Source organism: Ictalurus furcatus, chromosome 10, assembly GCF_023375685.1.
Source record: "Ictalurus furcatus strain D&B chromosome 10, Billie_1.0, whole genome shotgun sequence".
NCBI classification, from domain to species: Eukaryota; Metazoa; Chordata; class Actinopteri; order Siluriformes; family Ictaluridae; genus Ictalurus; species Ictalurus furcatus.
Window position 1 is genome coordinate 14,446,153 of NC_071264.1, and position 16,309 is coordinate 14,462,461.

Consider the following 16,309-nt stretch of genomic DNA (forward strand, 5'->3'; position numbering starts at 1 on the left):
ATCTCTCCATTTTTATTTATTTTTTTGGTCAGTGCATAGAACTTTCAGACGTTGTTTTTACATTCATTCTGATATGTCACCTAAATGCCTTTTTACGTTCATTCAGCTTAAGGTGCTCTGCAAAAACACTTAGGTGCTGCACCTAAGCCTTTCTATGTTAGGAAAAACCCTGAAGTTCTAAGAGCCCATGTTTGTTATTCTTCCCCTTTACTAAGTAATCATGCCCTCCTGTGCAGTGATGCAAAAGGATGGTACAAAATGTAATACACTGCATCATAAATAATGAGTGCTCACACTTATAGACCAGAAAGCCATTCAAGCTGATAGGAAAAATGGGATCTGTCTGTAGAGAGGAGCTTTTTTGGGGGTTTACCTGTGTGTAACAGTCTGATCAGTAAGTAATGTTATATCCCCAGAGTAATAAACCACAGCCACACATCCATTTGTTGAGTAGATGGAGAATGTTAAGGTTAATGTTATGCAGCTAAATGAATGTGTTGCTGGAAGTTGCATTCAGTGATGGGTGGTACACTGAATACTTTTTTGCTGTCAGTTGAAATCACAGATTTAGAGAAGAAAACAACAGCATAACTAGTGAATTGATATTATTTAAAGAGAACTGTGGATTTAATCATAAGACAAAAACATGATGCAGAAAACATCTGGGTTACGCATGTACCTGAGAAGGGAACGAGAGGTTGTGTGAGCTTAATGCTGTGGGAGCGCCTTCGCATGTGACCAGTGTCTGAAGTCTGTGTAAAACCACACCAATTTATAGGCTTGCCGTGGTAAGGTGACGTAGGATTTCGAGCATTGTGTGACTATAAAATTATGCCTGTAAACCTTGACATCAGCTTCTCTTTGTCTGAAGAGAAGACACATTCCCTTTCAAAGGGACCTCAACGTTGCATGAACGTAATGCTGTGGGAACTCCGTCATGCTGAGGATAAGGTCTGTATCTGAGGCTCACTGCATGACACTCAAGCCCAGGGTGGAATCCATGTCCAAACTGTAACCAAATGAATGTGTGCGGTGAAGACCACCCCGCCGCAGCACACACATCTTGTAAGAGTACCCCTTTAGATAAAGCCTTTGAGGAGGCGCCCCCGATCCCCCCTCCGTTGGATTGAGCCGTTATGCCCAGAGGCGTCATGAGACCACGCATGCCTCGTAAGCAAGATTGCTTTGAGACAGCATCACCTCTACTGTCACTGCCAAAACAGACCAGCAACTGCTCTGACTTACACCACTGGCTGGAGCAGTAGGTGCAGTTTTTCTTGTTCTGGTATTAGGAACGGAGGAGGGCAGAAAGCATGCAACACTATCGGCTGGGCAACAGACGTAGGCACTTTAGGGATATAATCCAGCCTAGGATATAGGAAGATGTTGGCTAATCGAAGGGCAAAGTCAAGGCAGGAAGGGGCAGCAGAGAGAGCTTGTAGATCTCCTACTTGCTTGAGAGATGTCAGCTATCTTTAGAGCTACCTTTAGAGTCAGAAGCTTCTCTGAGGCTGACTCTAAGGGCTCAAATGGAGTGCCTGACCAACCTTCCAGGACTACAGAAGGGTTCCAGAAACATATGCATGGTTTGCAGATGGGCCTCAGCCGTCTGACACCACGCATAAACCTCGATGTTAGAGAATGGTGCCCCACAGAGGCTCCATCAGTGGGGGCATGACTGGCTGAAATGGCGGTCACATAGACCCTAATTGTAGAAGGAGCCAACCCTGCTGAGAAACATTCCTGTAAGAACTCCAGGACTGTAGCTATTGCGCAGTTTAATGGGTCTGATGTTCCTCACATCACGATACAAAAAGTTGCCGCTTGAACACATACAGTTTTCTCATGGATGGTGATTTAACATTTACCATGGTCTCTACAACCGAGGTTGTAGAGACCAGAATGTATGAGTTGGTGCCCCTCAGGGGCCAGGCCCACAGTTTCCATAGTTCCGGCCGTGGGTGATAAATCAACCCTCTGACTTGAGACAATAGATCCCTGTAAACGGCACTCTCCCAGGAAGTGCCATCCAGCAGAGATATTATCTCCGAGAACCATATTCAAGCTGGCCAATAAGTTGCTACTAGCAGCAGACATAGACGGTCTTGGCGAACTCTCACTAGAACTTGTTGGAGCAGAGCGATTGGGGGAAAGGCATACAGACGTGACCTCAGCCACGTGTGTACCATGGTGTCCAGCCCTAATGGTGCTGGAGGAGTGAGGGCGAACCACAGCGGGTAGTGTGTTGTCTCCTCAGAGGCGAACACATCCATTTCTGCCCGGCCGAACCTCCGCCATATGAACTCCACCCCTTGTGGATGGAGCCACCAATCCCTCAGCCCACGTCTCAATAGGATGTCTGCCATCACATTCCAGCTGCCTGGAATGTACATTGCACTTACTGCAAAAAAACTTTCCCTCTGCCCAGAGAAGAATTAGTTGAGCCTGCCTGAACAGGGGGCGTGAACGTAACCCTCCCTGCTGGTTGATATATGACACCACCGATGTATTTTTTGTCATAACTAACACATGGTGACCTCTCAACTGAGGAGGAAAGAATTTCAGTGCTAGGAATACGGGGCACATTTCTAGGTGCTTTATATATTTATATGCCACTCTAGATGAGGGCTGCTCCAGAGGCCATGAGCATCCATGCACTTTGTGAAGGTGCAAGGTTATAAAGCTAGACCGAAGGGAAGTACTCGATATTGATACATGTTGCCTCCAAACGTAAACCTCAGGAACTTCCTGTGACTGAGCAATATTTCTATGTGGAAAAATGCGTCTTTTAGATCTATCATCACAAACCAATCCTCGAACTGAATCTGTGGAAAGATAAGTTTGAGTGTCAACATCTTGAACTTGTATGTCAGAAGAGTTTGGTTTAGATGACGCAGATCTAAAATTGGCCGCATACTCCCGTCTTTCTTGCAGGCCAGGAAATAATTGCTGTAAAAACCTCCCTCCCTCAGACAAAGAGGTATATGTTCTATTGCCCCTTTGCCCAAGAGAGATCTTACTTCCTGCGCCAACCAGGGGGTTGCTCATTAAGCAAGTCTGCCTGATAGGTCTGCAACACTGCCATTGTATGCAGAGATCCACAAGCAAGACCGCTGCCACATAGGCTTTGCCAACCAATGCCAAGGTGGCCTTACATGGCTTAGATGGCAAAGCTGGCCCCCCTAATTTCGCTGTCGTTGATGGAGAGAGGTAGCTCGCATGTGCCTCCTCCACCTTCAGCATAGCGAAATAACCATAATGTTTATTCCCCAGGAAGACCGAATAATCCGACAACGTGGGGTATAAACACGGCTGGTGTACTGCTTTCCCCAGAAGCGCTATATTTCGTGGTGCACTTCTGGAAAAAAAGAGGGGTTTTCTGCAGTGTGAGGGAGTTTTTTTTTCACTGGGAAGGAAGCACTTGTTCAGCCTATCACGAGCCTCTTCCTCTTCCCTGGGCCAGTCTAATTTTAATTTCGAGCAGCTCTTTATAGGACTGAGAGCTGCTCTCTGATGATGCACTGGCTCCCACCTCTGGCTCCTCGGAGTCAGAGAGGGTGGGTTGACTCTCCATACTGGAAGGAGAAGTCACTTTGTGAGCTCCAAAACCTGGTACCGGAGAGTCTGAGCCAGAGGAAAGAGCAAGAGATGGAGCAATTCTCATATCCAGTTCCTCCTCCAGATTCATACGGGACCCCCAGGATCTGAGCTGGCTGGCTGCCTCAGCAGCAGCTGGCCCAGAGTCCTGAGTTTCTGAAACCCATCTCCCTTTGGCTGAGAAGTGGGAGAGCCGTGTTGCTTCATTGTGAACCGTTCACAATGGGTGCAGTCAGCCCCCTCAAAGGCTGCTGCAGCCCCCTCAAAGGCTGCTGCAGCATGCTCCACTCCCATACACTTCATGCAGAAAATGTGTCCACCCCCCTCTGTAATAAAGTGAGAGCATGGAGTAACACACTCTCTGAATTCTGTCTGACTCATTCTGTTTCAACAGGATAGTGACAGAAGAGGGAATTTTTTATAATATATATATATAAAGCAGGAATAGAGAGAAAGTGAAGAGTTTTTGCATTGTTTGGTCGCACAGACAACAGACATGTAGCTTCTCTGAAGACAAAGAAGCTGCTGACGTAGTTTACAGGCATTGTTTCATAGTCACGCAGCGCATGAAATGCCACGCCACCTGACCACGGCAAGTCTTTAAATTGGTGTGATTTTACATAGACTTCAGATACCGGTAACGTGTGAAGCTCACGCAATATTGAGCTTCCACTGAAAAGGAACACCATTGTGACAGCTTCCTTTCTACTTCATTCGATCTTTTTCCTTTATCACCTTCTTCTCAATTTTCTATCCTTATATGACACTATATTCTCTTAACAACTAATCTGTGTCTGAAATGTGGGCTGTGGTTCAGTCATGGTTAATTTTATTTCATGGCATATAGTGAGCTAGTTTGTGTTTTAATTAATGGAATATTGATTATATGTGTATTTTACACATCATCCACTGCTTAGAGAACCAAACCCAATCTCATTTGTAAGCAGTAACTCATGACTAATTGTTTGAAAATTTAATCAATGTCTTATTTCTCTGCAGCATGCACCAAGCCCTGCTTAATGTTGAAAGCAATCTGTCCACTTACAGAATTATCCATTTGACAGAATTTTGAAAAAAAAAAACTCAAGTAGGCAATGAAGAGTTTATTTCATCATAACAATGATAGGAAGCCCTTGAACTCTATCACAGTGGTCATGCTCTGTGAAAGGAATGATTATGTGAGTGAAGGAGTGTGTGATCAGGTCTGGGAAAGACTCATTAAACTGGGTAGAGAGAACCTTCAGCTTGGCTAAGCCCTGCTCTTAGAATACAAATCTGCCAGCTGCCTTTTGAGGGAATATCGTTGCTGCCTTCATAAAAGCACCTCTGTGTCACTCGCTGTGTGCTCATGTCTTAAATTTCTCTTATAATGATATTCTCATCCCCCAAAGAACAATCTGAAGATAAATGCCTAAACACCTTTTCCTGTGAAGATAGATTTTGTGACTGAGTCAAAGTGATTTACTGTGGAATGGTATATGATTGATTGATCAATATGACATAAGACTAATATATGCACATATTACCACACTGGCCCTAAAGCAATTCTGACTATTGTAATGAAAGTTACTATTTACAGAACCATTTCCGTGTTGGATAGAACCATTGCTAAATGCAAATAAATCTCTTTTAAAGAATCCCAAAAAAGTCTATAACAAACTTTTAAGAGTGAATCAAAATACCTTGTGTAGTGGGGAACCATCACGATTTAGTGATAAGTTTTTAGGACTACCATATCTTGACTTACACTCATTTGATTGGTTGCGCTATGTTCCTGTTTCTGCTAGTGGAGCAAAAATAAGCAGACCATTTAGCCATAATTGTGTCCAAAATGTCAGTTACTCAATATTAATTTCTTATTTATAGATCTGTTGCATAAAAGCAATAACATACTTGCAATCGTGCAGTTAAACTGAATATCAGCACGGTTGTAAATACCTACAGCCAAATAACGTGGATGGTGAGTGTACACCGATCAGCTATAACATTAATACACTTGCCTAATATTTTGTATGTCCCCCTTGTGCTGCCAAAACAGTGCTGACCCATTGAAACATGGACTTCACAAGACCTCTGAAGGTGTGCTGTGGTATCTGGCACCAAGACGTTAGCAGCAGATCCTTTAAATCCTGCAAGCTATGAGGTGGAGCCTCCATGGATCAGACTTATTTGTCCAGAACATCCTACAGATGCTCAATCAGATTGAGATCTGGGGAATTTGAAGGCCATGTCAACACCTTGAACTCTTTATCATGCTCCTCAAACCATTCTTGAACAATTTTTGCAGTGTGTCAGGGTGCATTATCCTGCTGAAAGACGCCACTGCCATTATGGAATACTGTTGCCATGAAGGGGTGGTACTTGGTCTGCAACAATGTTTAGGTCAATGGTAGGTATCAAAGTAACATCCACTTGAATCCCTGGACCCAGCAGAACATTGCCCAGAACATCACACTCCCTCCGCCAACTTGCCTTCTTCCCATAGAGCATCCTGGTGCCATCTCTTCCCCAGGAAAGCGATGCACCCGGCCGTCCACTTGATGTAAAAGAAAACGTGATTCATCAGACCAGGCCACTTTTTCCATTGCTCCATGGTCCAGAGCTGATGCTCATGTGCTCACTGTTGGTGCTTTTGGGTGGTGGACAGGGGTCAGCATAGGCACTCTGACTGGTCTGCAGCTACGCAGCCCCGTACACGCAAGCCGCGATGTACTGCATGAACTGCGATGCCAGCATGAACTTTTTCAGCAATTTGTGCTACAGTTGCACTTCTGTAGGATTGGAAGATCATCCAGAGGACCTGCTGTTTTGGAGATGCTCTGACCCTGTCATCTAGCCATCACAGTTTGTTCCTTGTCAAAGTCACCCAGATCTTTACACTTGCCCATTTTTCCTGCTTCCAACACACCGACTTTGAGACCTGACTGTGCACTTGCTGCCTACTACTATACATCCCAACCCATGACAGGTACCAAGTGTAAGATAATCAATATTATTCACTTGACCTGTCAGTGGTTTTAATGTTAGGTATTTTCCAACTGATATTTTATACCAGCACACATTATTAATGCCAACCAAATTAGAGTGTATTGTTTGTGTATTTTTATATATTGGTGCCATATGTTTAGTGTGTTGATGGTTGGCCTCGCTCCTGTCCTCATCAGACTCCCCCTGTCCACCCAGTCCATTACTGCACTGTCAGTCACCCCTGCCTTCAGTGCCGGCTAATGGTGGTGGAAGGACACTGTGTTAGACATTAGCACTCGGGCTTCTATATTTCACAACCAAAGGTTGGGCTCTGCAGCCAGAGAAACTATTACATGGGTCCAGAAGTCATAAAGCATAATACAAAGTTTTCCATGTTCTGGCAGCTTAAGCTCTCAGAGCTCTTTCTGTGTTTATTTATGATTGTGTTTTAGTTTCTGTTATAAATGTTACAAATCCATCTGCTTGATCACAGATTGCTTTCTGTTTGTTTGTTTTTTTTGTTCGTTTGTTTTTCATAGTTCAATAGATTACCAATTAAAAAAGGATCAAGACGGTACACATATTTGCAGGAAAATGAACTCTTTACTGAATGAGCCTGAATGTCTTAGCTTTTGGCAAGATTCCACATGCTGTTCTTTCAGGTTTATGCTAGGATTTATCCTTCTGGCTGTATATCATTACATGAGACCAAAATTATAATAGAGGCTATGCAGTGTGTGATGTGGTCTGGGATACAAACGAAATACGCAACAGCACTTAATCAATTTTCCAGAACAAGCCAAGAGAGACAAAGAGAGACATCCAGTGGGCCAGACTTCTTGTAAAGGTTCCTCCTATTGTGATTGTAATTATGACATTTAATTTGTTAAGTCTCTCATTTATCGTTGACCCAAAAAACACATACAGTGTAGCAGGCGTTTCACAGAGTTATAACTCATGAGAATACTTAAAAATTGCAGCATAAAAACAGTCGGCAGTGTGTGGCACCACAAGGCGATGAGTGGATAATTTATGAGAGCCGAGCACATCAGTGAAGTGGGAAGAGCTGGATCACATTGTCCTTCCTCAGGGAGCATCCATCATGATAAGCAGGGTGCCGACAACAAATTCATGCCAATCTGTCATTGTGCTAAAAGTCATGTGCCTGTACTCCCCTCCGTCATCCCTAGTAATGCCAGATAGAGAAAGCATGCATGGACCTGACAGACCTCTTCTGTAACTTTATTCTCGAAGGCTAGATCTTAGTTCTGCTGGTTATACCCAAGCTTATGACCTTTTATATTGAATACAAAACATCAAATGGCTATAATATCTACAAAGATTATGTTTGTTTGTTTTTTCTTTAGATGGAAGCCAGCTGCCACATGACATAATAGATCAGCTTTGTGTTTTGGGAAGGGCTTTATACCGAAACCCACAGCAATGAAAAAATTATTTAAACATTTTTTTTTCAATAAAAAAATATTAAGATGTCAGAAAGCATCACAATGAACGGAAGAAGGCAAAATTCTACCATGGCAGTGGATGTTGATAAACTTTGTGTACAACTGAGATGTTAAAAGCAACATCCATCCATCCAGCCATTTTCTATACCACTTACCCTACAGGGTCGTGGGGAACCTGGAGCCTATCCCAGGGAGCACAAGGTGGGGTACACCCTGGACAGGGTGCCAGTCCATTGCAGGGCACAATCACGTACACATTCATACACTACGGAAACTTTGGACATGCCAATCAGCCTACCATGCATGTCTTTGGACTGGGGGAGGAAACCGAAGTACCCGGAGGAAACCCCCACAGCGTGGGGAGAACATGCAAACTCCGCCCACACAGGGCAGCGACGGGAATCGAACCCCCAACCCTGGCGGTGTGAGGCGAACGTGCTGTGGACCACTAGACAGATACATACAATGTCATTGTGTTACAACACTATTAGCTAGATAGCTATCTTTCAGCATGTCAGTGAGCTTTAGCTACATCGCACAGCTTCATTGTATTTTCACACATGTGCCTTATTATTTAGTCAGACTGAGTTTCAACAACACAGCAAATTAAATGACTCGTCTTTGATGAGTGAGAGTGGTATCTTTGGTTATGGTGAGTGTTTTCAAATGGAGGTTATTTTTAAAACACCACCTACACTCTCCCAGGTGCATCTTTTGATGACATATAGGATTTAAAAATAAAAATCTGTCCATGAGAAAAACGTCTGTGCAAGGCAGATAGCAGCTTTTGCTAAGCAGTGATTTTAAGGCCAGGGAAATTAGGGGGAGCAAGGATTGGTCAGTTCCTGAAACTAATTCAGCATTTCAAACATCTTCACATTATTCTCTTAGTAATGTTATTTTTCCTTTGTTTCCGCTCTCCAGCAGAGGAGGAGCCTTGCCAGACGAACCCATGTCTGCATGGGGGCAGCTGCTTGAGGGAAGGCGAAGGGTACAGCTGCCTCTGCCCTCTGGGATTCTACGGAGAGAGCTGCGAGATCGGTGAGTGAACAAATGAGTGCACAGATCACTGCTCAAGGTCAAGGGTTGAGTCAAGGAAAAATAAAATATGAAGGAAGGTTGATTGGCAATCTTGCTCTGATGTTGCTGCTGAGCACTACTGATGCTGGTGATTACACAGATGACAGCAATGAAGACAATGAAGCAGTGCTACCTTGAGGGGATAATGTAGCATGTAGCTTATTTTGTCCTTTCTTCACTGTTGGCACACTTGTAATTTTCTTGTTAGATCACAGGAGATTGATTACAACAACAAGCTCAGTGTGTGGCAAAGCAAGTGAGGCCTCAAGTGGTTCACGAAGCTGTGAGAGTTAACAAATTTACATAAACGCTGTCCTTCTCATTCAGCAACTTTAACTTCTTTTGGCTTAATGAAGATCATAAGCCCCGAAGTGTATACACTGTTGTATACAGCAGTGCTGTGTCTCTGTGATTAAGAACAGCTGTGTAGAGCATAGAAATGGTGGTGCAACCTGCACACACATCAGTGCTGTACTCTGAAAGAGCAGAATTTACAGGTGCATCTCTCAAAAAATGAACATACCTTTCAGAAAGTCGACATTTCTGTGTTATAAATTCTTTATTGTAATATTTTGACATACTGGATTTTTGATTTCCATGAGCTGTAAGCCGTAATCATCAAGATTGAAACAAAAAAAGCCTTGAAATATTTCACTTTATGTGTAATGAATGTAGAATATATGAAAGTTCCACTTTTTTTATTAAATTACGGAATAAATGAACTTTTCCACGATATTCTAATTATTTGAGATGCACCTGTAGATCTATGGTAATCTCACAGCTGTCATTACTGAGACCTAGGACCTGGATTCAATCTAACAGGACTTACATCTGATGATATGTTCTAATGTCTCTTGTCACTTCATTAATGTAAACTCACTGAAAACCAATTTTTCACCTAGCAAGTGCACAATTGAAGATAATATATTGATTATAAATATTGATACACAAGTCTTTTTTTTTTGTTTATGGTGCAATGTAAATGCACCATATATAACATTAAATTTACACATACATTAACATACACTAATTAACATACATTAATTCTTAAGGTATACATTACTTCCTGACATACCATCAAACTGGAGCAGGAATTAAACACAAGCCTAAAGTTTGTCAGTGATCATACGGACTGGGTAAAACACTGAAATGGAAATAAGAACACATTTTTCTTCTGTAACATGGTGTGTTTCAGACTGAAACAGACAGAGCATTTACACTTCATGATGTCTGGTGTTAGATTTTTCCTAACTCATACGTGTATGCTTATGTACTGAAAAGTTACAAGTTGTTCAGAGATATTGCATTTTGATGGAAAATTATGTAAATACGAGAATTTTGTGATTGATGCTGATGAATTGTGCACAATATGACTAGGGATGTGAATTAGCAAGGTGAAACAAAAAGGTCCATTTTGATGTCATCTTTCCCTGAAAGATCTCCCTTTCAAGTTCCCTGAATTACAATGAGGAAGGGGAATGTTCTTTTCAATTTTATACAAATAAAATGGTTACAAATAACTACTAACTTTCTCTTAAAACTTTCTCCAACCTTATACACTTATAATATTTAATTTCTTAATTTGTGCAAATCCCTGCAAAATTGGGTGTTTACAGCAAGGCTAGAATATTCAGAAGCCCAAACGAAGTATACAGACACATGGCATGTTATTGAAGCAGCTCACTTTCAGCAAATCCGTAAGTCCTGATAAAGGGCCACTCGTGATGTGTAATTGTGAACATGCTTTGAGGTCAGAGGTCAAAGCCGTGCTCCACCGTGTCAAAAGGCACCAAGGCTTCATTATCATGGGTCATGATTATCAATCCCTCAACACAGCAGTTGCAGAATCAATGCTTGAATTATGTTAACTAACCAAGGGAGAAGGAACGCTCTATCTTTTAAACTGCATGTGTATCAATAGTTACTGTCATCTGTATTCTAACTGCTTCACAGTGCAAATTACACTGTAAAAGGCAGAGTAGGGGCTCATTATTGATATCTATGGTTCAAATCACATCCTATTCACACACGCCATGTCTTTTGGTATCTCTAGGGTTCATTTCAGCTTTTAGCCTTAACTGTTAACGAATTAAAGAATGTGGTGTGTGGGTATTGGAGTTTCCACTAAAAAATCTTGGTGCCGGCCAAAGTGTCTGGGAATGATAAAGTTTAATGTACTGGAAAAAATCCTGTCAGCTAATTTTAGTGTTTCTTTTTCACTGTAACATTTTAGTATATGGTGGTCTAGCGTCAGCTGTGGATGGAGAGGAGGTGGGTCAAATCAGCAGGTGATTGTCACCTGTGTTGGCTTAGCCTGAATTTACGTGTGTGTCTCTGTGCTTTCAGTGGCTCCTGTAACGAGCGAGAGCATGCGAGAGAGAGAGATACAGAGAGAGAGAGAGAGACAAAGAGAGAGAGAGAGAGACAAAGAGACAAAGAGACAGAGAGAGAGAAACAGAGAAAGAGAGAGAGAGAGACAAAGAGACAGAGACAGAGAGAGACCAGCACAAAGACGTGTGTGTGCCTGTGTGTGGTTGAATGAGTTCTGAAAAGTGAAAATATAAAGAATAAATATAGAGAGAATAAAAAGGCCTTTTATGTTGTCCTCAGCCTTCCACCTCGTCATTCCCATCCCAGCCCAGATGTGTTACAGCGATATAATACTAGGAACAAAACAATCAAATGAAACGGCAGTTGTGGAATTAGTGTCTAATAAAATAGACATTCAAAACAAAAACGTTAAACTGCAGTTTGCCACATATATTTTAATTTACAAAGAAATATTAAAATAACAAATATCTCAATTTCCCCCACTAACTTGTTTATTTTTATTTTTATGACTATTTTCTGCGATTTTTCATGGCAAAGAAGCGCACTGTTGCTGAAGTGAAATCGAATGTGTCCAGCGTTTCTCTGCAGCCTGAGATGCACATCAGCCTGGTGATCTTCTCCTCCTGAAGGGGGCTAAATCAGAGTACACTTTAGAGAAAAATGTATTAAAAAATATTTGCGCAGACAGAGACCTTATTTGGATGTACAATCGTGAACGTATTTTGTGATATGTCTGCTTTCTGTTAGTATTTTTACCGTACATTTTGTCCAAATTTTTTTTTTTTTTTTTTTTAATTTTAACGGTCAATAACTGGTATTTACCAGCTAACAGTAACTCTGACATTTATATATATATATATATATATATATATATATATATATATATATATATATATATATATGTATGTATGTATGTATATAAAATGTTGTTATTAAATATTTCCATTGGAATCTGTAATTAGCCCTTGTTGACTGTTGGTAGAGCTCTTTTGTGAGCATCTTTTTTGTGTAATATAAATTACTCATAATGGCAAGTAGGTTAATTGCATGTTAGCAGAAAGGCCTGAACAGATTTGCTGTGACTTTACACTTGATCATTCTAGTCAGTTTATTTATGAACAAGATAGGGGTGAATTCAAATGAGCAATTCGACTCCTGTAATTTTATCCTACTTGCCTTTCTTTCATTCTTTCTTTTTTTTCACAGTTAAAAAAGAAATAAATAAGCCACACTATTCTCAGAGGACTTCCCTAAGTTTCCCTAAGTTATGCTCAGCGATTATTTGAGAAGAGGTGTTTAGAATTCCTACATAATGCATAGACTACATTACTACTAGGCAGCTGAAATATTTATGAGGTAATCAAAGAGTGTCCACAGGGACAGGACCTGTTTCTCCTGGGTCAGGCTGTCTGTAAAACAGTCAAATATTCTCGGATGGAATCTCATGAGCTAATAGGAACAAACAGTATAGGAACAAGAGCCCTCAGTGGTGTGCTGTAGTTAAAGAATGGGCCATTAAAACTAACAGCGCTTCTTCCTCTCACTGCATTTGTTACTTCACAGAGAAAGCTACGTTAATCTGCGGTCACTGATTATTGAGCTTGGGTCAACAAATCAGCTTTGTTTGCGAGAAAGCTGAATTAAGTTACCTGAGGGTCACTGTGTTGTCCTGCTGAAGAATATCTGGAGAAATCAGTGCAAGCTTATTGGTGCTTAGAGACAATGACTACGTTTACATGGACAGCAGTAATCTAATTATTGACCTTAATCTGAGTAAGATAATAATGTGATTAAGGTGTTTACATGAGTCGCTTGTAGAATACTCCTGTCATGTTCCCGTTTTACATGTTTTAGAACATAATTAGATTAACAGCCCGCCATTACGTCACCGCGCCACGCCGTCCGACGTCCCTCCAGAATTTCACGTATCAACATACAGTTGGTCTTCGTTATGGAACCGTATACAGTTTTGGGTGTTTTTAATTTTTTTTTTTACGAACGCTTTAAGTGCAGTTAATTATTTGTCATGCTATACGTGCTAATAGACTACTGCTTGAAGCGGTGGGTGTGTCCCAAATCGCGTAGTTACAGTCTATATAGTAGCCGAGATGCATGTATTTTTCCCCACTACAGGCCTATAGTATGAAAGTATGCGATTTGGGACACAGCCGAACTCTCTTGTTCGCCGTAAAACGTAAAACTGCCGTGTGTGATCGTGTCCTGTCGCAAAATGCGGTGAAAACTCCCACACGACGTTCATAATATGATTAAGGTGTTTACATGTCACTACAACACGTCCATAATGCGACTAAAACAGGAGTACCCCACCTGTCTTAATTAGATTATTGCTTACTTCGATTATGACCTTAATTAGATTAAGGTAAGTAAAAATTGCTGTTTACATGGTAGTTTCTTAATTAGAGTATGGTCTTAATCGGATTAAGAGTGGATTATTGTTGTCCATGTAAACGCAGCTAATGGAAAAATAATCGCAGATGTTGTCCATCAGTTTAACTGTGCCTTCAGGGGAAATGACAGGTGCTGATGCACAATCATTATGTAGTGGCCTGGGTCAGCTACAAGCCAGGGAAGGTTATTAGATGGTCTTGTTAATTTAGTTAACTGTATTCTCCAGTATATGGGGAGAACAGGGGGGTATGAGGGGTGGTTGAGGGAAAGTTGGTGAGGTCACTTTCAACATCTAGCATTCCCTATCTCTCTCTTTTTTTCTCCCTTATCCTCTCTATTTGTCTTTCACACTGTCTAAATCTGGATCTCAAACATAGAGAATCATAATTTTTTTGTTAATTAATTTGAGTATGTAATTAAAGGCAAATATTTATGTAGCATATGTAAATTCAGATTTTGCCTTTTTCTTTTCAGGTACTAATATTTTATCTGAATCAGTGCCATTATGCATTTTAGAAAATAACATTTTCTTTAGGATTCTTCGGAATTTTATTTAACAATCAATCCTGGCAAGCATCTCCCCAAGGACTCTGCATCTGCATCTGCATCCTCTTCGTTTAAATCATTTACCAAGGCTACTAAACTTAAATCACCAAAGCAGAAGTTTTAACTTGTAGCATTTGTAAGTAGTTGACCACTTAACTGTAGTCAACAACCATTACTGGAGATTATACAAAAGTTTAGACAAAATTCATCTGCCCTGTTGTCTATTTATATAGAAATGTGATCCCTACACTGTAAAAATTGGCTGTAAATTTTACAGCAATTTATTGGCAACAGGGTAACTGTAAACATATTTACTGTAAAGTACTGTACTATTTTACACAGTATAAAATAATAGTAATAAAATAGATAATCCAGGACATTTGCTCATTAGGACAAGCAATTTAAAGAAAGCAACTTACAATTGAGGCAGGACACAACTGAGCTGAAGGTTAAGGGTCTTGTTCAAGGACCCAAATCATGGCAGTTTGTCAGTGGTGGGATTTGAACCCATGACTTTCTCATCTATAACACAGCAAGTTCAACTAGCTTACACTGATTCAATGCAGCCTTTTAGTGCGAGTTCATTCAGTGGTAGAAGTGAGTGAATTAATGTAAGCTGGTTGAGCATGTTGTGGTGGCTCAGTGGTTAAGGCTTTGAGTAATGGACAGAAGATCATTGGTTCAAATTCCAGCAGTGCCAATCTACCATGGTTGGGTTTTGTTGTTTCGCATCAAAACAAAGCATTTCTCATCTCTTATATGCACTCAGCCCATTTACTAAGCTGGACAGCATTGCTTCTTTCACTGCATTTTCTCTTTTTTGCTGCAGAACTCTATTGCTTTTCTTATTGCAGCTTTTCTTCCCTGACGGCTTGTTGTTATTTTGCGCAGAAGTTGAATGGAAATTGCTATATGCAGCACAGATGAGGTGAAAGCAGCCCTATGGTTCTCTGGTCTTTTTCTCTGGCAAAATTCATTTCATTGCATTCACCAGAGCACAGTATACGTCTTCCACCCCTAACCTCTCAGAACTCACAGATAAACTCACAAAATTAATTTATAGACAAGCAGCATAAGGAACAATACTCTTCTTTACACACTTCCAGATGAAGAACTGACAATAAACCCATTCCCATTCTCATAACTGCATTTTCTAGGTTCTTTGCATAGGCACCAGTCCCTTAATTGCATTTGAATGATGCATGAAGGCTGCTCTATTAATAATTTTGTGCTGTAACCTATGGGCTCAAAATACCTTAGACTGTAAGTGAGGAATGCTGCTGCCATTAGAGCACTCTCAATCCTCTGATTCCAGATTTAGTGACACACACAATTTTAGTGACACTATTAAAGGACAGAAACAAGACCCTTTTGCTGTAGGATGAAAACACATCAGTAACTCCATCTCTTGAGTGTTCTGCCATTTCTTCAGGTGTGAAAGCACAGTGGTGGTGTAGATAAAGCAGTGTTCATCTCTGAAAATGCATGCTCAAACTGGCCCCTGAAGTTTCCTGTACATGAGATCAAACTTCAAAAGATGTTAAACGTCATTTTTCCTGCTTTTTCGTTTTCATTTTTCATTCATTCGTCTTCAGTCATTGGTTTATACTAGTTAGAGTATCTTTGGATTCAAAGCCTATCCTGAGAAACCTGAGCATGAAATGAAATCGTACAGGGCTCCATGCATACACATTCACACCCAGGGGCAATATAGGAGAGCTGATCCAACTACCAGCATGTTTTTGGGAGGTTGGAGGAAACCTGAGATCCAAGGGGAAACCACCATGGTATGTGTTGAATAAACCCCAAAAACCCCACACAGACAGTAACCTGAACTCAGGATTGAACAGGGACCCTGGAGCTGGGGGATGTTAATCTTACCCACTGCACCACTGTGCCTCGATGCCATTAGA

The 16,309-nt window shown here is 41.1% G+C and overlaps 1 protein-coding gene across 1 annotated transcript in view; it reads left to right on the top strand.

Moving 5' to 3' along the window:
• The window catches only part of ncanb (neurocan b), a 112,755-nt gene that overhangs the window by 65,349 nt on the left and 31,097 nt on the right, over positions 1–16,309 (top strand). The window contains exon 9 of the mRNA XM_053634869.1: positions 8,955–9,071. Within this exon, the coding sequence (XP_053490844.1) occupies positions 8,955–9,071 (117 nt within the window). The remainder of the gene's footprint in view (positions 1–8,954; positions 9,072–16,309) is intronic.